The sequence below is a fragment of the Pimephales promelas genome, chromosome 4, assembly GCF_988280905.1.
Source record: "Pimephales promelas chromosome 4, fPimPro1.hap1.1, whole genome shotgun sequence".
In the NCBI taxonomy this organism is placed as follows: domain Eukaryota; kingdom Metazoa; phylum Chordata; class Actinopteri; order Cypriniformes; family Leuciscidae; genus Pimephales; species Pimephales promelas.
In genome coordinates this window covers 35,320,375-35,346,715 of record NC_142772.1, presented here as the reverse complement: position 1 = coordinate 35,346,715, position 26,341 = coordinate 35,320,375, and the positions used below count along the sequence as shown (strand labels likewise).

Here is a 26,341-nt window from a genome sequence, read left to right as displayed (position 1 = left end):
AGGTCTTTGCACTTTGCATAAATGTGTCATCACGGTCTCTGACAAATCAACTAGTAATATTACGTCATCCTCAAATAATTTGCATTGCAATAAATAAATAAAAAAATAAATAATAATAATAATTTGCATTGCAATACACAAGTTCACAGTTTATTTAGCACATAATATATTTTTGTTGTAAAAAAAGGTGTTTATTGCCAACATTTCGTACACCAGATCAGCCAAAACGGACAAATCTTAACTTTAGCTATGTTTCCATTATGTTTTATTAGTTTAGTGTTTATTAGTTCAATGGCTGTTTTCAGAATACCATGTTATAATAATAAGATGAAATAATAAGATGTATGTGTGCTCGGAAGACAAGCATGCATGCTAAGTATGTTCAGTCAGTATGCTGTGCCGTTCGGCTCGTGAACTGCTCGGACCGATTTAGTTCAGTCTGATGCGTGAATGAATCATTCAATCTGTTTTTTTTGACAACCCGAAAAGATCTGCCGACCGTCGTTCGTCTTACTGGAACACACTCGCCACAACCACTCGTTAAACAACAAAACCAAGCTACACAAGAAGCCTACACTATCACATTAGGGAAGTTTTGTTTTCCTCCCCTCGTAAACTCCCCACCCGCACGTCAACCCAGTGCTCTCGTCGTGCTATGGGATTATTTAATAGGTAATAATAATAATTATTATTCTTTTTTTTGTTGTTGTTTAAATTAAAACAACCCTTGGGCACTTACATAATGTCTGTTAAAAAAAAAAAAAAATCCAGTTATGTGCACGTGCAACTGGAGGTCACCAGCTCACACAGTGGTGGGTGTGAGGGGGCAGTTCAACAAGGCGTAACTTTGTTTCGACTTTCCTGAAATTGCAGGAGACCAACCAGTGAAAGTTTTGGGGATGTGCAACAGCTGAGAGAAGCAGAGATTCACATTTCGGAGGAGTATTCTACTGTGAAATTTACACTCGCAGCAAAAGTAAGCTAACAACTGCATCTGCTTTGAGTTATTAAACTGTGTTTTATAACATACCGTTTTTGCTTCTTTCAAAGAAAAAGCATGAGATTTGTTCTTGCATATTTCGTTCTTAAACATCTTGCATTCTTGCTTCATTCAGTTTTACAGTACAGCACGTTTACTGTTAAGATATTAGAAAAAAAAACCCCACCGTTTCTAATGGTTAGGTATGACGTCATGCTTGAGTCAGTGGGGCATGATGCAAGTACAAGCCTTTTATTTTTAAATGGAGTGATGAAAGCTGTGCATTGGGTTTATGTGACTGCATAAGATCAACTACATTTTTTATCAACACATTTTTATATAATTAATTATTAATATATGAGGCTGAACACCGTGTTATTGTGTTACTTTGGTTTGTGAACCCTTAAATTCTGGTCTGAATCCTAATCATGGTGGTCAATGGACTTGCTGTCTGGAAGTGCAGAATGCCAACAGACAAAAAAAAACAGATCTTTAGGGCAGGAATGTGAGTCACTCCCAAATCTGTAGAAGACACAAAGCTATAGGATTTGTCCAGATGAAAAAAAAAAAAAACATGTCTCAAATACATTTCTGAACTATCTGTAAGTGGAGGATGGAAATGTTGGATAATTGATTTTGAATATGCATTGTTTTAATAATCCTGAAATATATATTTATGTTTGTGGAATTTGGTTTTCACATTTAGTTTTAGTTTAGGTTGCAAGCTTCACCATTTTTATTTATTTTAGACAATAAGATTTTAAATGTGTGTGTGTGTGTGTGTGTAAGTGTGAAAGTGAGTGGAAGTCTTTAAAAAGTACTTTTGAAGAAGTGCCTCTTTTATCTTGGAGTGGCAATCTTAAGGGAGCCCTTTGAAGCAGGTTACATTACTATTTTTCTCGCCTTTGAAAAATGCTAGACTGGAGAACAGAAAAGTCCTGAAGGCTCATCCTATTAATCACATTATATTTTTTGCACTGAGGATGTAATTTATTTATGTCTGAGAACCCTAAGTTGTATTTTGCTTTTTTCTAATTTTCTATCTATAATTCTTATAGTCAAATTATATTATCACCTCATGAATTTGAGTAAACTGGATTAGATAAATAGCAGCATTGCTCGTGTTTGTAAAAATAACCCAGCATTGTTTGAGAAAGTGACATTTTGCACAAAATATTTCTCAATATCAAAAGAACTTAGTGTAGAATCCTAAATATTTATTATTCATTTCACATTTATTTGTTTTGTATGTTTCAAAACCCTACAATTCTATGTATTTTGAAGGCCAGATGTTCAATGTGGCTTTTGTACTCCTTGTATATAAATGGTTTTTTTCAGCCAGAAAAGCAGTTACCTCTTCTACTCATGCTTACAATATTTCCATCAGCACATTATCTTGTGTCATTGAAAGAGAATATCTACCATCCTAATCAAAGTGTTTAAACATCTGTCAAACCGCCACGCTCAATTAAACTGTATTTTCTTTTAAGAACATGATTCTTTTCCATGGTATATTCAAAATGATTTTTTGCTTAGGTCATGGGTAATGTAGATGAATGGTCTGCCACAGTGGGGTCTAAACAAGCCTCTGCGTTCTCATTATTGTTCGCTTTGATGTGGGCCGGTTTGGTGATGAACGAGAATTCATGTGCTATATTCTCCCTCGGCTTATGGCTTTAATAAAAGTTCTTTTGATCAAAAAGTACAGAGAAATGGGTGGCGTGAAATCTTAAAATGCATGAATTCTGTCTGTTATCATCAAACATGTCCTTCTGTGCTGTCTTTTAAAAAATAACAAAAACATCAATTTCTTCACTTTCACTTTTTCTTTTTTGCAGGCCATAAAAACCGTCTGAGCCAAATCATTATGCTGGCCCTCTGGTTTGTATCATTTGTGCTATTGTGTGCATGGAGTCACAGCTACGCACAGTATGAGCACTTGGGTTACCCTCCGGGCTACCAGGACTCTTCCCAGGATCTTTACAGTGCTCCAGAGCTTCCTGCAGATACACCCAGGATACAGCTACGTCTGGCAGGAGAGAAACGGAAGCACAATGAAGGGCGCGTTGAGGTCTTCTATGGAGGGGAATGGGGGACTGTGTGTGATGATGATTTCACCATTCACGCAGCTCAAGTTGTATGCAGAGAACTGGGTTATTTTGAAGCAGTCTCCTGGTTTCCATCATCTAAATATGGGAAGGGAGAAGGTAAGCTTGTTGTGTTCAGAATGTATTTGATATAATCTGAAACTGATGCATTTTTCTTAACTAAAACGTCACCATAGTAGTACAGTATAGTATTATGAAAAGTGAATTGCAGTTTACGTCCTATATTGTTAAACATAGTCATTCAATATAATATTCTTTTATGGAGACTTGATGACTAATCAGAATATATATGCATTATCTTCCTGTGTTTTTAGGCCGTATCTGGTTTGACAATGTCCACTGCACGGGGAAGGAGAGGAGTTTGGCTCAGTGTGAGTCTAATGGCATAGGTGTGTCTGATTGCAAGCATACTGAGGATGTCGGGGTGGTTTGCAGTGACAAGAGAATCCCAGGATTCAAGTTTGTTAACACCCTAACCAACAACATCAATGTAAGTAATTTCAGCACAAAAGTGTTTCACAGTTATTGTCGTTGTTGATAATGTATTGATCCTTTACAGGAAATTGCATTGTCACAGCAGCTTTAACACACAAAAACACTGCACCACACATAACAAACAAGTAATTTCTACAATATAAAAAGTAGAAAGAAATAATATATATATATAAAATGAACGAAATGAAAGCGCAAATGATTAAATGAGTGCAAAACTTGACCGTAATAGGTCTCAACTATACCCTGACAGTTATGATTCATATTATCATCATATACGATACAATTTTTATTTATAAAGCACATTTAAAAATAACCAAGGCTGACCAAACTTCCAATAGACACATTTTATTATTATTATTATTATTTTGTACAAAAGGAATGGTCCCCCAAACTGATCTCCTTTCAGTGAATTTTGCCATTTTGAAGCCAAAAGATGTCACCCAGTCTATGTGGTTTATGCAGAAGCAATCCGAATCACTCAATGCATTCTTTTCCATTTACTTTTCCACCCAGAGCAAAGTGGCTTTGGTTGCAAGGAATATGGCAATGGAATGTTCAAACACCTTCTCGACATTTTTTTTTTTACGCTACCCATATTTAGGTTGCTTGGCTTTGTCTAAATTAATTTCTTTGTCCAGTTAGAGTAATAACAGGATTTGTCCCCATCCTCTGTCTCTTTCCGTACACAAGCTGCTTTGAGCCCACAGTGTCATCTAGAAAGAATGCATTAAGCAATCAAAGAAATATGGCATGATAGGCGCTCCTGTAAACAAAGGGAAGTGTAATTCGAGCCTCATGATTAAACAAAGACTTAAGAATATGTGACAAATAAGACTTTGGAAACCCTGATTGTGATTCTCAGTGTAAATCTAATGAAAAACCTCAATGAACCCCCATCTAAGAAAACAACCCCCAGTAAGAAAACATATGAATAAATATGCATAGTTTTCAAAAAGATGCCTATTCTGTCTTAATTTCATTTCATAGTATCATTGCCATTTGTAATATAATATGGAATATATGAGTCAAACAAGGGCTAGGGGGAAGTCTAGACATCTTAGATCAGCTTCTACTAGTCTCCAGCTGAGAACCTGGAGAGAAAGCCAGAGTCAGCTTTTCCGTCTACTGATAGCCTGCACGGGCTCCATGTTAAGGCAGTTAAATCACAGGGAGGTTCACCATAATGCTGACCACATTCAAGTCATCTGGGAATGTTCATAATCAACCCACTGTTGCCTTCCTTGGGTTAAAATGGGGAAAAAATGATGTAATGTAAGCGTGGTGCAGAGATGTGGAGGAGAGGTCAAAGATGAGACTCTAAAACAAGATGCAAACAGACCCTGAGGAGAAAACATGAATGCTACATTTCATAGAAATTCTTGTTAGAAGTAATTTGGCTTTGTTAACACTTTTACAACAGCGGAAGTTAAACATGATGACTGCCAGAACTTCATCTCAGACAGATGCTGTTGATCAGCTCAGAAACAGCCATTATTGTTCTAGTGACTAATATGTTATGTGGTCTCTTCTCTGGAGTCTGGCTCAGTATGTGTACATTTATTCTTACTCTACAGGTTCCATAAAAGCCCATTTAAATAAATAAAAAATTCAACCTCAAATTTTCTGAAATTCTTAATAATATTCTTATTAAGCATTCATAATGTAAATGTTATGCAACTATGCATTCCTGTAAAGACAAAGGTCAAATTGTGACTCACTTATATCTTATAATACTTTATTATAAGATTATAGAATTTCTAAATGTTTATTTCCCCTGCTTTTAAAAACTGAGGAATGAGTCAAAATTACAGTCTGTGGTAATGAATAGCATGCCACAGATGCTTGATGGATGTTAGATTAAAATAACCCATAATATTCCTTAAACTACTACATTTCGATCTGTTATTTGCTTAGTAACAAGGTAACAACTTGCATTTACTTGTAATGCAGGGATTTTACTTACATTGCTTTCTCTCTGTCTTTTAGACAAATTTCATCTTGTTTATTTATCTGCCTTCCCTTCCTTTCAAGTTACATACTTTTGGGGTGGTGACAGTCCCGACATTAAACAGGATGTTTATCTCTATGAAGTAGCAAGTGTAATCTCTGAAAATGGCAATCAAACCACTGATATGTGACTTGCAGTATTATTTACTGTGGGAAGAAGTTATTCTATGTTCCTCAGTATTAGCTAGGCCTTTAATGCTTTGTTGTCCACATTCAGCATATTATGTGATCATTGCTTGTGGTTTTCATTGTACATTTTGCTTTTGACCCAAGTGGAAAAACACATATTTCACATTCCTGAGGATTCAACGATGTCTGTAGATGTAAAAGTTTTCCTTGAAAACCGACACTGATGTTCAGTGTTTTTTTTTCCCCTCAGTGTTCTTGTTGGAGACTGTTTGGTCAGAAATAACTGGTCAAAAGTTTCAGTCAGAAAAAGAAATAAGGCCAATTAAACATGGGCACTAGATAAGTGGAATGGACCACCCTACTCTAATCCTGCTATTTTAAGAAACAGATAATCACCGGTTTGTGCAATGGCTCAGGACAAGACAGGCCCTGGACTGCTGTCCAGCAATGGTCTGTGTTCTTTGTTAACTGTTCAGCTCAGTAACAGACCTGCATTCAAAAACTATGAGCTAACTGCTAAAACACTGTTCTATAATGAGCTGGGGGAGGGAACTGGGTAGTTGGAAATGGGCTCCATCTGAAGAGGAGGAATACTTTAACATGTCTTTGCAAAGAGAGAGTTAAAAACACAAACAATTAACAAGGGTCACTAGAGTTTTTAAAAGAGGGCACCATTTTAGTTACTTCTGGGGGTAGTTGACACATAACAGAAACATATATTGAATCAGAAAGATGATTGTTATATTCGATTATTTAAAAATGTTACCATAATGTCTTTGTTGTCTTTGTTTCCATCCAGTTTTCTTGTGATAATAATATCTGTCATTTGTACCAATTTTAGTTCCCTTTCAAGGGAACTCGAGCTGCATCGATGACGATACTATGGGAACGTCCTTCAGCGTAGCACGTCTGAATTTATGAATGAAAACTAATCCAATCCTATTGGTGTTGCGTGGTGATCATACGGATGTGTACAAAAGCACGCCGGCACACAAAAAAGTCAGCTTTTTGCTATTCAGCAAGTAATCTGTGTGTTTGAAAACAGTTTGTCCTATTTGGGGTTGTTTTGTCTGAAATTACTACTATATTAAATGGTTGAGCAGATGCGCGCTCCCCGTGGTTCAGGCCCCGCATCCGCTGAGGCGATGCAGCAGCGTAGATTGTGGGGCTCGCAAAGAGAGCTTTCAGAGGGGATCGGGACTGCCGAGGCACTTTCCCAATCCTCATCTGAAAGCTCAGATTCCCCTATCCCCCATTTGGAAGCCAGCCCCGTGGCTTCTCCCGATCGGGATGTAGACCTGGTGCTGCAGCTGTCTGATTCCGAGCAATTAGACGTGCTCAGCATTGTAGAGGGGGATCAAAGTGAGACACATCATCCCAATCAGTCTGCTCCCATGTTATGATGAGCTTTTGGAGGTTGTAACTGAATATTAGTTGGCCACAAGTGCATGGATGCAGCTCTGGCCCCACTGAGGCTTCACTGAGGCCCTTCAGTACTGGAGTTTCTCCAAGACCGCTTCTCTGCTGGGCTTACCCCGTCCACACTCAGGGTATACGTGGCTGCCATTGAGGCTTTCCACGCTCCTCTGAGTGATGGACCTCTGGGGAGGCATCAGCTTGTTGTACGCTTCCTCCATGGGGAATGGAGAATGAGATCTGCGACTAGCACCAGGGTTCCTATCTGGGACCTGGCAGTGGTCCTTGAATACTCCTTTTTTCACCGAAGCATTTTGAGAGCCGCTTCAGAACCGTTACCTGCGTGCGAACCAGTTCTTTGTGTTTTGACAGCCAAAGAACCGGTTCTCGGACAGGAAAACTGGTTCCAAAGTGGCACCAACTCTTTGCTTGAATAGAACCGTTCTTTTACCATGTCATGCTTACGTCGGGGGCTGGGGGCAGGTTTAGATGTGTTCTAAACTTCTTTTCTGACCATCGCAAAGCCAGGAGAAACATTTGCAGAAACACGATGGAGTCCGCCTTTGTAATTGTTATGCTTGAAGTTGGCGCAAGCGTTTCTACTTTTTTTAACATTACAAGCAAAGAAAAAAACAGTCACATTATAGAACAAATAAATGGAAAGAAAAAAAAGACACAAGACAGGGTACATAACTAATCAGAAAAGATTACATATCAAAAGAAAAGATTAAAAGACTTACATATTTTAATTCTTTTTAAAGCCTTCTTGGTACACGAGTTAGAGATAATCCCAAAGTAATGTTGTGCTTGCAAGCATTTCTAACTAAGACGTATGGCGACGTACACAGTGACGTAGCAACGTCATTCCCTGGGTGCCCTAGTCAGTGGGAAAACGAACAGGTTCTGAAAGCGTTCACAAGTTGAACCAACTTTGAACCAGCACCAGTTCCGAACCAGTTCTTTTTGGTGGAAAAAGAGTAGAAGTGTTTGTTGAGGCCCCCTTTGAACCCCTGGAGTCACCCGAGGCCCGAGAACCTGACTCTCAAGATGGCCTTTCTCCTCGCCATCACCTCTCTTAAGAGGGTAGGAGATCTCAAGGCACCCTCGGTATCTCCTCAGTGCCTGGAGTTTACTCCTGAGAGAGTCAAAGCCATGCTGCACCCCAGTTTGGGCTACGTCCCTACGATGCCAGCCATTATGGCGAGGTATGCGTTTCTGCAGGTGTTTCATCCCCCACCTCATGTGATGGCTGAAATGGAAGACTTCATCTGCTCTGCCCTGTCAGAGCACTGATTTATGTTCAGGAAAGCGGACCAGTTGCTGGTGTGTTTCGGGTTCCCCAAGAAAGAGCTCCCCGCCTCTAATGGCTTGTTTCCACTGAGTGGTACGGTACGGTACAGTTCGGTTCGGTACGCAATTATTTGCGTTTCTACTGTCAAAAGTTGTGAATGGTACCAAAAAGCCGAACCGTACCGTACCACTTTTTGGGTACCCTTTCGTTAGGGTACCTAGCACAGTGAAAGGGTACTAAAAGGTGGAGCTAGACTCACTGCAGAACGCTGATTGGTGGACAGAGTATCGTTACTCGTGCGTGCTACAAGGGCATTAGAAGCAGACAGTTGAAATATAATTCTACTGTTATTGTGTCACGAAATGTAGTTTTAAGAGTTTTTCAGGCGAGAAAGTAGTTTTTTAAAGATCAAATCTGTGGTTTATTTATATATGTTTGATAATTTGACTGAGATCCATTCCAAGCGATCACCGGACGCTCGCGCTCGTGTCCCCCGTCTGGAACAGCCTTTCCTCGGCTAGTCATCCTGATGTTTGCCGCTGACGCGGACGTCTCTGTCTGTAGTGGTTAAACATGAGATATAGTTCGTCTTGTATAAACCTAACAGGTGATCTTTAGTCTCGTGAATCTATAATTCATTCCCTGGCCAATAGTTTTGGCAGAAGGCTACGTGAAGTTTCATATCTTTGAGCGTTGATTTTGTATATTTCACTGACTGAATTGTTTCTTGATGTTATTTAAGCTTTACTGTATTTTGTACCTTTTACGTATACTTTTATAATGGCTATTGATAAAACTGAAATTCAACAAAAAGAGATAGTTTTGTCTTTTTTTTTTTTTACAAGATCGTCTGTAATGTTCTTTATTGCAACATTTGTACCAATGCATGCGATATGCAATACATTACATTACATATTGCCTGAAATATGTTTAATATTTTAAAATTTAAACGAAAAGAGGCAGGGTTGTTTTATATAGTTTTGTTATAAATATATAATGTTACATACATGCTGTGATAATCAATAGGCTATGTGTTGCCTAAACCACATTTATGTGCTTTAGAATGTTTAAAATGTATTGAAATGAAATCGAAAAGAAGCAGAGTGGTGTTTTATTACACATTTCGTTTTATTGTTGCCTAAAATGAACATACAGAGATAACCGGAGTCGCAGAGCCAGAGCGAGCTGAGTGAACGCGCTGTTCGGGATCATTCTCCTGAGTCGGACTTTGCGTTGGCTTCTTGGAAACGCCTAATGCCAGCGCTTGTTTCTAGTGACAAACATGCCGAGATGCAAGAACAAGATCTGCTGTCTGTCATCCATTGTTGTTTACTGTCGCCTTCTTCGCGCGAAAATGACGTCGATCGCTTCTTTCCAGCATACCACGCCTATCAAGTAAGGGTACTGTTGGCGGTGGAAACGCAAGCCTGATCACGGTGTACCCGACCCGACCCGTACTGTACTGTCCCGTACCGTACCGCACCCCTCAGTGGAAACGAGCCATAAGCAAACCATCAGCAACTGGATCTTTTAGACTATTTCCCAGGCCTATCAGGTCCGCAATTTGCCTTCACCCATAGAAGTGAGGGCTCACTCTATTAGAGGCATGGCGTTCTCCAAAGCCCTCCTGTCAGGGGCACCTATCCTTGATATACGTGAAACGTCTGCTGGGCCACTCCACACACATTCATGAGATTCTACAGTCTAGACCTTCCCTGACCTATGTTCTACAGTCTAGACCTTCCCTGACCTATGTTCTACAGTCTAGACCTTCCCTGACCTAGGTTCTACAGCCTAGACCTTCCCGCAAAAGCGCTTTCGTTGTGTCGTCCTCGATGCAGTTCGAGTTCCCTCGTATGTAACCCTTGTTTGCTGAGAAAGGGAATGAGACACTGCGTCGGTTCGCCACGCCTCACCCCGCCTCGCTCAACTTGCTTCATAGCAAAGCTGACTTTTCTGTGTGCCGGTGTGCTTTTGTATACATCCGTATATGCCGTCACACGCTACGTCATTACGCAATGGCAATTGGATTGGATTAGTTTTCATTCATAAATGCAGATCTGCTATGCTGAAGGGCGTTTCCATAGTGTTGTCATCGACGCAGTGTCTCGTTCCCTTTCTCGGGGAACAAGGGTTACGTATGTAACCTGAGACGTTTTCCGAGATTTATTTCAAATTCCTTTGTGAGTAAAGTCATTAAAAGTGGGCAGAAAGAATAATAAAATCATTACTTTCAAGTTTCAGTCTTAAAGTTTTTAGGTAGACAATTTTAACAGACATTGAGCTTCATGTTGCTTCATTATATTTTTGAATAACAATTGTGGAAAAATGTATGTTATTTGTATTCTTTAATGTAATTATTCCTTTGACAGAAAACACTCATAAGTTGTGTTTTGCCTTTTTTGTGGACTGAAAGCCTTTGTTTATCTGTTTAGTTGAAGAGAACATGCTCTCTCACTCTTCTTCTTGTTTTAAGGGAAAAACAATGTGGGCTGTGTGACATTTTCCTTTGCACAGTCTGTGTACCGGCCAGTAGAAGAATGCCTGTTAGTTCACCACATGTGCCTCTGACTCCTTCTGTATGAGCAGTAGAAGGGGGGGCTCACTTTTTTTCTTTTTAAAAGACAGACTGATCTCCTGAGATGCTTACTTACATCTACAGAAGGACAAGCCTTCACAAATCACTATCCCAGCTGCTCTATTTTTCTTTCCTATAGCTGCAGAATCCCCTCATCTTCCAGTTACCTTAGAAGCCAGCCACACATTCGTAGGAAATCTTTTTCTTCCTCTTTTTTGCTAATAAATCTCACCTCAGTTTTAGTTTTCTTCCAACCTGTTTTGAAACCTTGCATATTGCCTGTATAGAAAAGAGTTAATGGAAACACTATGTAGCTGCAGATATATGCACTGGTCATTAAACTCGCTGATCCAGTCAAAAAGTAAATGGTGACTTCACTTACTTATTGGAAAAACCCATTTACTAGACTACGAGTTAATTTCTTAGAGCGCATGGGAAATTACTTTTATAATCCATCATATAATGTTTTATGTAACATATTTAAAAATCATTAAGCTGTTTGTTCAGATGTTGTGTAAGGATAGTTTTGTTGCTTGTATATGCTGTTTTAGTTGGTGTATTCCTGTACTCCTTTGATGGGAATGCTTTGTTGCATCACAAAGTAGCTTGGATAACAAGAATTGTTTGTGAAAAGTTTACTTGGTTTTGCGCCATGACACGGAAACCAATTCTATATTTTGAAGTCTGTTGTTGACCACAGTGTCCAATTTAGATTTTGGAAACACACAGTTCTTAATTAAATCCGTTCAACCTGCAGCTGTAACAGCTTGGTCAGAGACATTGGGAAAATGACTGACATTCACACACACACACACAAAAAAAAAAACTTTTGATTTACAAAAATGACTATTTTGTGTTTGAGTGTTCGGTTGTTCATCTGTTTAGTTTTAACTCATGTGAAAATGCTAGACGTTTTAAAATACATAATAGCCCTTAGGTCATATTAATAAACATCTATCATTCTAGAACTCTATCCACAGTGTATCCATGTAGGAATAAACCCACATAATTGCACTGCTTGCATTTCCAGTGTGGTACAGTAAGGATACCCTTTTAGTTTACCAACTGTTTATCCACAACCACATTCTCATTCCTAGTTTGAAATCCCTGACTTCAGCTTATATTACTTACTTGACTTTTTTTTTTTTTTTTAACAAAAGACACCTTTCTTTTGGTTTATGTAGTCACGGGAACCAGAGGAAAGAGTCTCCCAGTGGTGACCACTTCATTTTCTCTTACTCATTTCATGGAAAAATTATGTTCTACGGAAGGGGTCTTCAACTTTTTTTCAGGCTAATGTCTGATCATTACAGTTATTTCCCTTTTAATTTTACTTAATACAATTGTATTGTGGGAGAGACAATGAAACTTTTAGCTCAACTTTAGTGCCTTTTAACTTCAATGTTGTATTTTTTAATGTTGTATTTTAAAAATCATCAAGGCTGTATTTATTTGATCAAAAATACCGGTACAGTAAAAAAAAATAATAATAATAAATAAATAAATAAATATTGGTTTCCAATATTTAATACATTTTTTAAATGTATTACTATACTATTACTATACTTTATTTTATACTTTGCCATTTCTGTGATGGCAAAGCAGAATTTCTAGCAGCCATTACTCTATTACTATTACAGTCTTCAGTGTCACATGATCCACTGCTGCTGATTTGGTGCTCAGGAAACATTTCTTATTATTACCAATGGATAGAAATAGGTTCTAGAATTAATAGGTTCTTTGATGAATAGAAAGTAAAAAAAAATACTATTTATAATTTATGAATACCAAATATTTTGTAAATTATTATTATGTTTTATTGTCAATTGATTTTGATTAATTCCTTTCCAAGAAAATCTTTCTGACCCCAAACATTTGAAGTTTTTGAATTTCACAAATAACGCCAAACAATAATTGGCAGAAATCCACTGCAGTCCCACCACTCTTCTACAGCATGAGGTTCAGGGGGCAATAGAATATTTAGGCCACTAGATTTGCTGAGCACAGCAACACACAGTTTCTCAAAACTCAACCCATATGGTATCATAGCACAGGAATGTAAATCTGCTTCTAAAGCCCTTCATGTAATCTTGGAGTCTGCTAAAATGATTGAGCTTCACTCCTCCTGATTGATGTACAGTTCATGCAAGCCTATATTCACCATGGAATAGTTTGATGTTTGTTAAAAATTGTAATAATACCTAAATAATTAAATGGGATGAGTTGCATTTAGATACCGCTATGTAAATGTAATGCCATACAGTATGTGAAGCGCCTTCTGATATTTCGATGTTGCATAAGATGCTCTCCACGTGCTTCAATTTTCCAGACTTTCTCGTAAATTTTGCCTGATTATCGAGGTGTCTGGGATTATTTGATGTGAGCTTGAAAGGAGTAACCTCTTGTTTGTCTTTATCCATATACTATATACGTCAGAAGCCATTAAATGCATTTTTATAGTCTCGACACGGACGTGAATTGTTGTTGGCCTGAGGGTAAACACAGTTGGACGATTTTTCAGAGGTGGAGCAGGTCAACAAGTCCTGCTGATAGGATGTTTATAATGAAGTAAGAAATTGTAAAACTGGTTTAGTTTTATAGTGACTGTGGTTAAAGTGTCCAGTTACGAGTTTCACAACATGGGTACATTGAATAATGCTAACACAGAACAAATGGAAAATTTCCGCTATTCAGAGGGAACCTTATTATGTATATGAAAATGGAGTAACCCTACAGACAGGGCATTTCTTGTTACAACTTATATGTTTAATGTGTCTTAAATGTCTGGCCTGCAGTTTGTCACCTTCCTGCAATTATATTTGTTGCTAATACAAGAATAAATCAACTTCAGTAGCAATACTTCACTTCTTTTGCCCTTCAGAGTCTGAACATTCAGGTGGAGGATGTTCGTATTCGCCCCATCCTGTCATCATATCGTAAGCGCATCCCAGTGACAGAGGGCTACGTGGAGGTGAAGGATGGAGGCAAATGGAAGCAGATCTGTGATGATGACTGGACTCAGATGAACAGCAGGGTCATCTGCGGCATGTTCGGCTTTCCAGGAGACAAGAGATACAATACCCGTGTGTACAAGTGAGTGCTCGCTTTCCCTTAAGTTGAGGTGACTTTGCATATATTTCTTTAGAATATAACTGTAAGTTATCCAATGTTTGAGTTTTATTACAAAACTTTTATTTTATTTTATTATTTCATAAATTTCAATATATATTTAATATAAATCATACCAGGATACATTTCATACTGTTAGTAGTGTATTGTATAAATTCCATATTTTTTATTATGCAAACATCATATAACCACTGGTTACTTCAAGCAAGTTTAGGCAAATAAAACATTTCTTTTACTTTCATTTAATTTGCCGTATTTGAAATCACACCATGAAGAATGTTTCTCGCAAGTCTTCAAGACAACCTAATCGCTGCCTGAAATCTGCAGATACTTTCTGCTAAGCTATTACATTCCATGCTGTGTTCGTAATGACTCTCAAGAGTTGCATAAATCTCCATGAGTACTTTCATAACTATGTGGAAATTAGCACTAAAATGCCTAGTTGGTAATTAATAGTAATTAATGTGCTTTATGAGCAATCAAGGCACAATAGAAGAGAAAGCTTTATAGTGGGCTGAATGATCTCGGACTATTCGCCTAAGCTACGTGCTTCCCCGCACATGTTGCGCCTTATGAAATCTGTGCTTGATGTTGGGGGGAGGGGGGACACGTAGCCAAAGGCTGTAGTTTTTTCAGCGTGGAGCCAAAATGGGCTTCCTTTCAACTACCTCTGTCTGCCCTGTGGCTTTATACCGTGCTTTTATAAGAAAACTTGGACAATCCTTTCAGAGGGCCGTGCATAAATGGCTCCTGTAAATAATATGGGTCTTTCCCTGGCTGGAACAAGCAGATGATGTTTTCAGATGATAAAGTATGGAAGTATAACAGCTCTCCCAGCTGTTCTCACAAACACTATAAATTAAATACCAGGTTATATGTTCAAGCTTTTGTAACATTTTTTTTTTGTAACTTCAGATCAAATCTGTGAGTTAAATGTTATGTCCACCTTTTCTTTTGTATCTCTTAAAGCCTATATGTTTGTGTTTGTCTACATTTGTTTTGCTAATAGTAGAAATCTGACAGACTTTGGAGCAAGTCTAGAGTGAGACATTCTCTCCCTTAGAGTTTAAATGAATAACAAATATGGATTGTGTCTTTTTTTTTTGTTTGTTTTTTTTTTGTGAATGATGGCCAGTATACTTCTGACAGGGGAGCTTGTTAAATATTCTGTTTGTAGGATTAGCACTGTTTTTCCTGCTGGAATATATGACACCACTTCAGCTGCGCCTCATCCTTTTGCAATTCCAAGTGTATTGAATGTTTAATGAAGTCATGAATCTTTACTAGCTAGCCCTATTATGGCTAGAATCTTCCACTTGAGCCTAAACATGGGTTTTGTGTGAGTTATGTTTATTCTACTCAATTCTCAAATCCCCCTTTGTTTGTTTCTCAGGATGTTTGCCCGCAGGAGAAAGCCAACTTACTGGGATTACTCCATAAATTGCACCGGAAATGAAGCTCATTTGTCTAGCTGTAAGCTGGGCCACACACTCACCATCAAAGCCAATAGCACGTGTGAGCAGGGCACTCCTGTGGTAGTCAGCTGCGTCCCTGGCAGAGCTTTCGCCCCGACTCCCATGTCAGGATACAGGAAGGCCTTCAGACAGGAGGTGAGGCCAGATGATACATTTGCTCCAAAAATACAAGAAGCCACATGTCTACATGAGGTATTGCTTTGCACTGAACTTCTGACTCTCACCTTTGAGAAGACTATTAAGTATGGAACAGATCTCAACACACTTTATCATCATAGTTATAGAAAATCTTGATCTAGACTTAGCGGCTACTTTAAAGTGAATGGTCTCTTACTTATTTAAAGAAGAATGTAAGGCAAAAGTGGCAGTTTTCAATTCCAGGATTTTCAGTTGCCGCAAAGTCTGATTATATGAATACTAATGTTAGAGAGCAGAGAAAAGGATATTTTTAAATCTCTAAAGCACTATGATGACAGACATTTTACCCGAAAATGACATCACTCTTTCCAAATTACATATTTAGTCCATGTGGAAGCCTGCCTGTTACATACCATTCAGCGAGGTCAGTGAGTTCATTAGCATGATGTATAGCTGCACTATTTGTGCCTGCTGTGTATTCCTGAAAGATTTCCTGCAGAATATCCATTCTTTTAATGATGAAGGTTTTGGAAATTTGTAAGGATGTATCAAATTGATAAAAAATTTAAAGTAAAGACATTAATAATGGTACAAAAAACATACATTTTAAATAAATGCTGTTCCTTTGAACTTTTCATCTTTTCATCAAAGAATCCTAAAAAATACATTATGGTTTCCACAAAAATATTAAGCAGAATAACTTTTTTCAATGTTGATCATAAACATAAATGTTTATTGAGTACCAAATTAGCACATTAGAATGATCTCTGGAGGATTATGTGAAACTGAGTAAAGACTATCAAGTAATGATGCTGAAAATTCAACTTCGCCATCACAGAAATAAATGTAATTTTAAAATGTATTAAAGCATGAGAGAAAAAAAAACGTACTAGTCCCAAACGTTACCGCGCAACAGTCTATTATAATGGTTTACTAACTTTTGTAATGAACATATTAATTATGATGTTTTTTCATGCACATCTGATGTAAACTGGTTGCCCGAATTACCGTAAAACTTCTCAAATATGAATTCCTACTTGAGTTTAGCACTATTTAGCTTTCCTGCTAAAAGGAATCGGTCTTTCTCCTTCAGTATTCCTCTTCCTTCACATATAGCAACCCCTGGTGCGTCTCAGAGGTGGTGCTGTAGTTGGAGAGGGGCGTGTGGAGGTGTTGAAGAATGGAGAATGGGGCACGATCTGTGATGACAACTGGAATCTCGTAGCAGCTACTGTGGTGTGTCGTGAGCTTGGATTTGGGAGTGCCAAAGAGGCGCTTTCTGGAGGTCAGCTTGGACAAGGTGTGTATAGGTGAATTGATCTAAAAGTTCTAAAGCAGATGCTACAACCTCCCTGACTTACATTTATTTGCTTGTGCCCTTTTAAGGGATTGATAGCTCATTTTATGTTATAACTAAAATGAATACATTGTTATAATGAAAGCAATTTAATAAGTAAGGAGTGGGAGGGGAAAAATGAATTAAGCTGAAAATATTTCTCTCCTGGTCTGACATAACAGATAATATTTGTCAGAATATATTTTAATCATTTATTTTGGCCTTAGTATAATATAAATATAAACAATATAAAAGCCAGTTATTTAAAGGGGTCATGAACTGCTATGATTGGGTAACATTTGCATATGAAGAAAGTATTACACGTGGAACTCTTTTTAAAACCTTTACCTAATTCTTCTATTAGTTGAAAACAATTTATTTTGGAAGCTTGGTTTCAATTAAAGCTGTTTGATAATTGAGTTATGGAATTTACAGTATGTTGTTATAGTACAAGGGGCATTGGTCCTCATTTATCAAAAGTGCGTACACCAAATTTCCAGCGTACACCCAAAACCACGGTGACTTTGAGATTTTTCAATATGGACGTTGGCCATATTGGAAATTATGTTTTCTTTCTATGGTTATTAGATATGAGTATATAGGTAGGGATTTTATTACTAGGATTGAACATGTGTCTATGACCATTTATGGGTCTGGATAAAAACATGTATTTTCCAGGAATGGGCCCTGTACATATGAATGAGGTGCAATGTTCTGGCTTTGAGAAGTCTGTCACTGAGTGCCCCTTCAATATGGATAAAGACTCTGAAGGCTGCAGTCACGAGGAGGACGCAGGCGTGAGGTGCAATGTTCCTGCCATGGGCTTCCAACAGAGGGTAAAAACTTACTTAAATTGACTGACTACCGAAATGCATTTTTACTGTCAGAGAGTATAACATGGCTAGCCTGCTCTTTATTATTGCAGCTGCGGTTGAGTGGTGGGCATAACCCCTTTGAAGGACGCGTTGAGGTTCTTATGGAGCGCAACGGTTCTCTGGTGTGGGGGACTGTGTGCGGTGAGGGCTGGGGCACTATGGAGGCCATGGTGGTCTGCAGACAGCTGGGCCTGGGCTTTGCAAGCAGTGCTTTCCAGGTATGTTTACTCCTTGAAATGGACATTTGAGTCCCACATTGTTATTCTTTTACACTTCTGATAACTCAACAGGCTGTTGGTAAGGTATGTCTATCCTTCTCATCGGATCATCCCTTGATCTTAGTAAGTTGGATGTTGGCCCTTTGAAGAAATTCATGGTATTCCAAACTCGCATTAATATTCAGCTATTTTTGTATTAGCAGGGATGGTGGAGGACTGCTGTTGAAATCAAAGCTCTGTGTGGGCTAAAAGTTTTTCAGTGACATCCTACTATGATTTCTACACTTTATTAAAACCAAAACAAATCAGTTCTGGAATGTTTCAGGTCAATTTGATTTATATCGACTATCTTGTGACAGTCAAGTGGGATTCCTGTGGTGTCCTTTAACTGTTCCTGCTGTTTGTCAATAGGAATTCACAGCATTCCAATACTCAGGCACGTTGTCTAGTCTAATGACATTTCATTTGTCAATTCACAGAAGGGATTTTGTAAACAGAGTAGACTGGTGTACCTTCTAAAAAATGTATTGTGATTTGTCAAATATGTCCACAAAAAAACTAGATTTTTTTTCAGTAGTGCAATTGACTCTCTACTCACTGTACCCTGTACCCTGTCCAATGTGGAATTCTTTCTTTTAATAGCCTCAGACAAAACGAGTTACTGCAAGAAAACGTGTGTACTTGTATATTTAAAGTCTGAAATGAATCCCAGTTTTATTAGAGGCACAGCTCAGCTTGAAGTCGTCCTGTGAGAATGATGTTTCTAATGGTAATTAGTAGAAAAACCAGCTGTTAAGACATGTATTTTTTCCTCAGATTAACCTTCTTAAATACATGCTTTCTGACAGTTATAGATGTCTGTGTTTACGGTTGCCAAGAGAAACCATTACTCCCTTCTGGTTTGACAACGTTGAAGATAAACTGTTACACCTGGGAAGCATTTAAGAAGTTAAGAGTTAGAGACTGTCTAGTCCAAGAGGAAATTATATCTCTTCATCAAATGGATCTTAAATAGATAAGAAAGAACAAAACAGTTGACTGCCACAGGGAAGGTTATTGTTGTGTTGACAAATAATTTATGTCTGGAAATGGTTAAACAATACGGACTCTGTTTGTTTTTATTGTAAATAATTAAATTATATGAAACAGATAGGACTTTAGTGTAGGTAACTTACCATAAAAATATGACATCAAAGAGAACATTTTGTTGCCCTGGGTATTATGTTTAATTCTCCTTTGGCTACTATTTAGTTTTTAGACTTTGCCACAGATGTGTGGCTGCTGAGGACTTTACTCGATTAGAACAAAAAGTCCCAGAGGTTTTGATAAGGTGACAGGAAATAGCACCATCTTGTGGTTATTTTACATTTTACGGTTCTGTTGATATTTTGCCTCAACTTTGTGTTCTCTCATTTTAATATCTAACATATGTTTTTTCATAAAGGTGCATTCAATAAGAAACAATAATTAAAACATATTATTTATATTATTTATCATTTATAATATTATTAATATTAAAAAGAATAAAAAAAATTACACTAGTCTTATAGCATAGGGGTGAATGAGATGTAAATGTAGCATAACTACATGTTTTCAATTACCAGTGCCATTGGATTAGCTTTGATTCCTTTATTAAAAGAGTGACCAGTAACAAACAGGTTTCTGAGACAGTGTTGTTTTAGTATTATTTATAAACAATTCTCTTATTATTTCAGTTTTTAGTTTGAGTAATTTTAGTACTTCAACTTAAACTTATCAGTAAGTTGCCGAGGCAACATTTATTTTTTTTTATCTAATAGTTGTATTTTATTTTTATTTCATCACAGTACTGAGATAAACCAAATATTATATACATCTTATAAGTATTACACACACCTCATCATGTCTGCTCCCATGATGCAACTCGCTCCATTTAAAACAGCTATGTTACTATGAGTCTTCATTTAAAACATGTTTTTAAAAAGTACTATTACTTTCTTTATGTTTAAAACTTGACTGAGTAAAAAATGACTGGGTCCATCTTTAATAATGTAGACATTTGTTTAATAGTAAATGGCATCTTTGCACTACCTTTCATTTCCGCTGTGGATTGGATGAATCACTTGAACTGAGGTGGGATTTTGTGTTTGTATAGGAGACATGGTACTGGCCTGGTTCAGTGAATGCAGATGCAGTGGTTATGAGTGGGGTGAGGTGTGCAGGAACAGAGATGTCTCTCTCCCACTGTCTACATCATGGAGAATATCTTAGCTGCCCTAAAGGTGGAGGACGCTTTGCTGCTGGTGTTTCCTGCTCTGAGAGTAAGTATTATCATCAGAATATTCAAATACAGTAATTTTTATATGTATGCATTTTTATGTCTCGACTTTAGTTCTTGCTAAATGTATGTAATTCTATTAGCTTCAACTAATTATTTCCTAGGGAAACACTGACCTCTACTGGTCTCTTTGAAAATACCATACAATCCTGTTTGTATTGTGTCATCAACACTTAGCACCCTATTTTAACGATCTAAGCGCATGGTCTACGGGGAAAATGGTCAATGCGCCCCACGCATGGTCTAAAAGAATTGTCCCTCTCTTAATGAGTAATGGGTGTTGTTTGGGCATAATGTGCAATAAACCAATCAGAGTATCATCTCCCATTCCCTTTAAAAGCAAGTTGCGCTTGCACCAATGTTGATTCTCTATTTACATAGAGGAATTTTTGAAGCGGAAAAACTGAATGCTTCTCCAGAGAGGAATCAAATTTGCTTGTGGGCGAAGTAAAAAAAACGTTCAAGCACACCATCTATGGGACAAGCCTGATTCCACCATATGTTTATGTACACAATACTAATCTTTTACATTATAATCCTTTTATTTTTAATATTTGGCATGTCTGTGTGCTGCTGCACGACCCTGTGTATGTAATAAGCAGAGTATGCACGTGTTGTGGACCCGCCTATTGGCACACATTACTCATGCACCCTTTAAATAACAAAAAAAATATTGTGCCATTGACTTTAGACCAGGTTTTTGTTGGTCAATTGCACAGGCTATTTCTCCATCAATGCGCCCGAACACACGCCCATGGGCGCAAATGCATTTGCTATTTAAACAACGTGGCACAGGATGTGAAAATGGTAACTGCGTCGGGCAGTTGCATCATTGCACCGGGTGTATGATAGGGCCCTTATCACAATACTACATGATTACTAATATAGTTTGTGGTGTATTATGTGTTTAAAACATCTCTTTTTCAGGTCATATGGAGTTAAAAACATTGAAAAATAATGGATAAGCCTTTCTTTAGAACTCTGACTGGAACACTTGTTTTAAAACATAAGCTAAGAGTTTTTATTTCCCACCAGCTGCCCCAGATCTGGTGCTCAACCCCCAGGTGGTGGAACAGACCACATACTTAGAGGACCGACCTATGATCATGTTACAGTGTGCCTATGAGGAGAACTGCCTGGGCTCAACCTCAGGTGCCACCCCAGCCAACTCCTATCGCCGACTCCTTCGCTTCTCCTCCCAGATTCACAACAATGGACAATCTGACTTCAGACCCAAAGCCTCCAGAGAGACCTGGGTTTGGCATGACTGCCACAGGTGAGGGGGGTCTGATAACTGGCGGGGACAATTCATAGATGCCACCTATGTCACTCCAAATAGAACGCCGCCATATTTACTGTACAACCGATCTCACACGGTATGGCCGCCCGAACTGTCCATTTGAATGAGAGAGAGAAAGACAGAGATGGAGAAAATTTCAATTTTAGGCTCCGATCCTTATTTGTTACGCCCAGTTTTCTTTTTTTCCATTTTTATCTGCCCCAGACTTGCCCCAATTGGCCTTCCATGATATATAAATATCTCTTGTGCATAACTCCTCTCTATAGGCTACAGTGGGGATCACTTGAAGGCTTTCCAGAGTACCGATGATGCATATGCTGTGGCTGGATGAGTAAAATACGTAAACGTACAGGACCTGGCCACCAAGAATTTATATTTAATTATGGGAAATGTAATAGGTATTATTAAAAAAAATTCAAATGTATGATTTTGGTGGTTTGCTCTGACTAGGTAGTGTTGTTAGCTAGTTAAGTGGCGAGCTACCAGCTGTTAGTCACGGCTCACGGCTAGCTGCCATTAATCTGGATTAGGCCTGTTGCGAATAAATCATTTAATCGTGCAATAAAAAAAATGAGCTCGATAATTTTTCCGGCCGCTATAATTTCCATTTGCATGCTTGTTTGTTTTCCTTGCGTCTCTATCTTTCTCTCTACCAAAGAGACTGGATGACAACTCTATGACTGACTTATTTTACATGAATACTCTCCAGAACAGACATTTAAACAAAGTTGTTTGTATTTGTCCATTCAGGCACAAAACAGAGCTCAATACATTACTCGCACACTGTATAGGACGAATACGGCTGTACGCTTCGGCTCAGGTGTGTGCGCACAGAAAGATGAGACATGATACAATATGAGACATGCAGCTCTTCTCTTCGAGTGACAGCTAACCACTTCTTTTTTCTATCCTTTTATTTTGGTATATAATAAAATACCAGTTTGGGGCTCCTCTTTCGGCTGTTTGTGCAGCCAACTGCACAACATATTGCAGGCATTACTGAGACCGTCGTCGTCGTACTGAGACCGGTGGGTCTCGAGCCGTGCCATCACTGAACCAATCAGTCTTTTCCAAACTATCTAACTTTGACCAGTTCTTCCCCTATTTTGGATCATCCCCTTTGAAGCTTGCATGGTTGAAGCTTGCAAGTTCTTAGCTGGTACTGGCTGGAGCCCACTCCATTTATTGCCCGAGATTAGACTGGTATTTTGGGGGTCTGGTCTGGAGTGTTGATTAGTAATTATGTTTGAACGAATCACCTGGAAGATATTTTGTGTTTGGTTTGCCTTCAATTCCTACAGTATCATTCAAAACTTAAAGTTAACTTAAAACTTCTAGTACATTTTTTTAATAGAAATTAATATTGTATTCAGTAAGGACAGATTTAATGATTAAAAGTGACAGTAAGGACATTTATAATGATTTATATATTAAATAAATGCTATACTTTTGAACTTTTTCTATTAATCAAAGAATCCTGAAAAAAATGGATCATGGTTTCCACAAAAATATTAAGCGGGACAACTGTTTTCAGTGTTGATAATAAAAAGAAATGTTTTTAAGCAGCAAATCAGCATATGAGGATAATTTCTGAAGGATCGAGTGACCCTGAAGAATGGAGTAATGAAAATACAGCTTTTAAAATTGCATTTGAAATATGAAATTAGAAAATAGTTATTTTAACTTAGTCATATTTCACAATATTACTGTTTTTATTGTATTTTTGATCAAATAAATGCAACGATGGTGAGCATAAGATACTTTATATACTGATAAAGATACTAAATCTTACCAACCACACACTTTTAAATGGTATAGTAGGCTTTTACTTGTAGGTAAAGGTTTTTAAAATCATTTTACTTTTTACTGTTACAGGCACTATCATAGTATGGAAGTGTTCACCCACTATGACCTACTTAGCAACAATGGCACCAAGGTGGCAGAGGGACACAAAGCAAGTTTCTGTCTGGAGGACTCAGAATGTGATGAAGGTATGAAAGAATGTGCATGTTTTTGTAGCTGACAATTGTAAGACTAAGTTGACCTCACTCTAACTCTTTGGTTTTGAACTCATAGTTATGTTTTCTGTTCCTTTTTATACTAGTGTAAACTCTTCATCAATTTGATAATGTGCTCTTTGTATTGTTGACTTTTTTAAGGAATTGAAAAGAGATTTGAGTGTGCAAACTTTGGTGAGCAGGGGATCACAGTGGGCTGCTGGGATACATACAGACATGATATTGACTGCCAGTGGGTGGACATTACAGATGTTAAACCAGGAGACTACATATTCCAAGTAATAATGACATTTACGAAATAGTTGTAATTTTAGTACCAAAGAAATAATTTTAATCATTATATCCTGATATTATCCTGACATTATATCATATTATCCTGATTCTTGGAAACATTGTGATTAGATCTTTGAGCTAACTGTTTTCACTCTCTCTGACAGATTGTAATTAACCCCAATTATGAGGTTGCTGAGTCGGATTACACCAATAACATTGTCAAATGCAGATGTCGATATGATGGTCATCGTATATGGATGTATAATTGCCATATAGGTAAACAAAACGTCACAAATGCCTCTTCACATTGTCTTGGCATGAAAATGACTTACTATTTCCACATACATTGACATAAATGATTCCCTTTTTGACACTTTAGTCACATTTAAAAATACGTTTCCTTTTTCGTGAGTCCCTTCTTTCTAACTATGAATATTTTATTTATTTTATCATTTGAATTTTTTTTTTTATCTTACCTGAAAAGTTAGCTTATTCTTGTACACTACTGTTCAAATATTTAGGGTCTATATGTTTTATCAATATTTTTATTCAGTTAGGATGCATTAAATTGATCAAAAGTGATTTATTAAAGATTTCTGTTTCAAATAATTGCTTTTATTTCAAACTTTCTATTCATAATATTTGAACGATTTCATTCAAAGGAATACATTACACATTAAAATGTATTCAAAAAAGAAAAGAGTTAGTTTAGACTATTAATATTTTAAAATAATATTTAGAATTTTTGATCAAATAAATGCAGCCATGGTGAGCATAAAAGCCTTCTTTCAAAAACACTAAAACAATTCACAGACCCCCAAACTTTTGAATAGTAGTCTAAATGTAAAAAAGAGGCTTGGCTTGATATTGTTATATATCTTTTTTTAAATAACAAAACAATAAACGTGTTTAAAGTATAATCTAAAGTGTTTAGATATTTTTGGGACCATAATTGCATGAAATGTCATGCTTAGAATGAACATGCATATAATCCTGTATATTGAACGTCACTGTGATTCTGTGTCTCTTTTAAGGGGGCTCCTTTAGTGCCGAGACAGAAGACACTTTCCCTGGCCTGATCAACAACCAGGTGACCCATAGGTAAAAGAGAGGTGATAAAGAACGTCTAGAAACCCCGGCCAACCAGTAAGATTATCAAGAGCCATGAACCACTACACCTCTCTAGAGGACTTTTCATCTCTCAGTAATTTCATGGTACTTGTTCAACTATGCTCAGTGTCACAACATTCCTCTACTGTATTACAGTACTGAACTCTACTGAACATCACTATTTCAAAAGAAATTCAATAGACCATCTGACCACTGAGCCAGCAGCAATACTGAAACCTAATTCTTTCTCTGTTTGCTGCTGGTTTTGAAGATGAAACTGTGGATAACTCTCAAGTGAGCTCACTTCAGACATGTAAGGACCTCTGGTGCACTTTTTAACTTCTAAAAAGGATCTTTGGTTTAGGTCTTTTTGTAAGCGTTTTGGACAAGGTAAGAGGAGTTTCCTCAGATGAGTCTTCTGACAGAATATAACATAAATCTACAAAAAAATAAAGGCCTGAAGAGACCATTTTCTTTCCTTTTTAGTGACACGCATTTCAGGTATATACTTTGGCATTTTGAAAAACAAGCTGATTACTTCTGCTTATATAATTGGTTATAATTTAAGTGTCTTATGGGTTTGTAGAGGAAACAACTGATACAACTGAAGAAAGGTATGATGAGACCAATAATATTTTCTACCAAAGTCCTTTTTTATCACTATTTTTAGAAATTATATTATATAAGGCATTTTAATGTATGAATACTTTAAATATTGCCACTAGCCCTAAGCATTCTAATTCAGATTAGAAGTTCATAAACACTGTTTAAAGGGTTAGTTCACCCAAAAATGAAAATTCTGTCAGTTACTCACCCTCATGTTGTTCCAAACCTCGGTGTTTATTTGTTCTGCTGAACACAAAGGAAGATATTTGGAAGAATGTTTTAATCAAACAGATCTCATTCCCTATTGACTACCATAGTAGGAAAAAAATACATACTATGGTAGGGTAGTCAATGGGGAATGAGATCTGTTTGATTAAAACATTCTTCCAAATATCTTCCTTTGTGTTCAGCAGAACAAATAAACACATAGAGGTTTGAAACAACATCAGCGTGAGTAAATACTGACAGAATTTTCATTTTTAGGTGAACTAACCCTTTAAATGTTTTTATTTGTTTTGTTTTTTTCCCTGCCTGTCCTTCTCA

At 37.5% G+C, this 26,341-nt stretch overlaps 1 protein-coding gene across 1 annotated transcript; it reads left to right on the top strand.

The window, feature by feature from the left end:
- The first annotated feature begins 831 nt into the window (after positions 1 to 831).
- Positions 832 to 26,018, top strand: loxl2b (lysyl oxidase-like 2b). The gene is made up of 14 exons (XM_039658373.2): positions 832 to 976; positions 2,818 to 3,186; positions 3,402 to 3,577; positions 13,885 to 14,096; positions 15,526 to 15,742; positions 16,862 to 17,045; positions 17,760 to 17,917; positions 18,007 to 18,174; positions 20,309 to 20,474; positions 21,527 to 21,767; positions 23,667 to 23,782; positions 23,951 to 24,087; positions 24,247 to 24,358; positions 25,117 to 26,018. The coding sequence occupies exons 2-14, from the start codon at positions 2,847 to 2,849 to the stop codon at positions 25,185 to 25,187; spliced, it is 2,298 nt and encodes a 765-aa protein (XP_039514307.2). The 5' UTR covers positions 832 to 976; positions 2,818 to 2,846; the 3' UTR covers positions 25,188 to 26,018.
- The last annotated feature ends 323 nt before the right edge of the window (positions 26,019 to 26,341 follow it).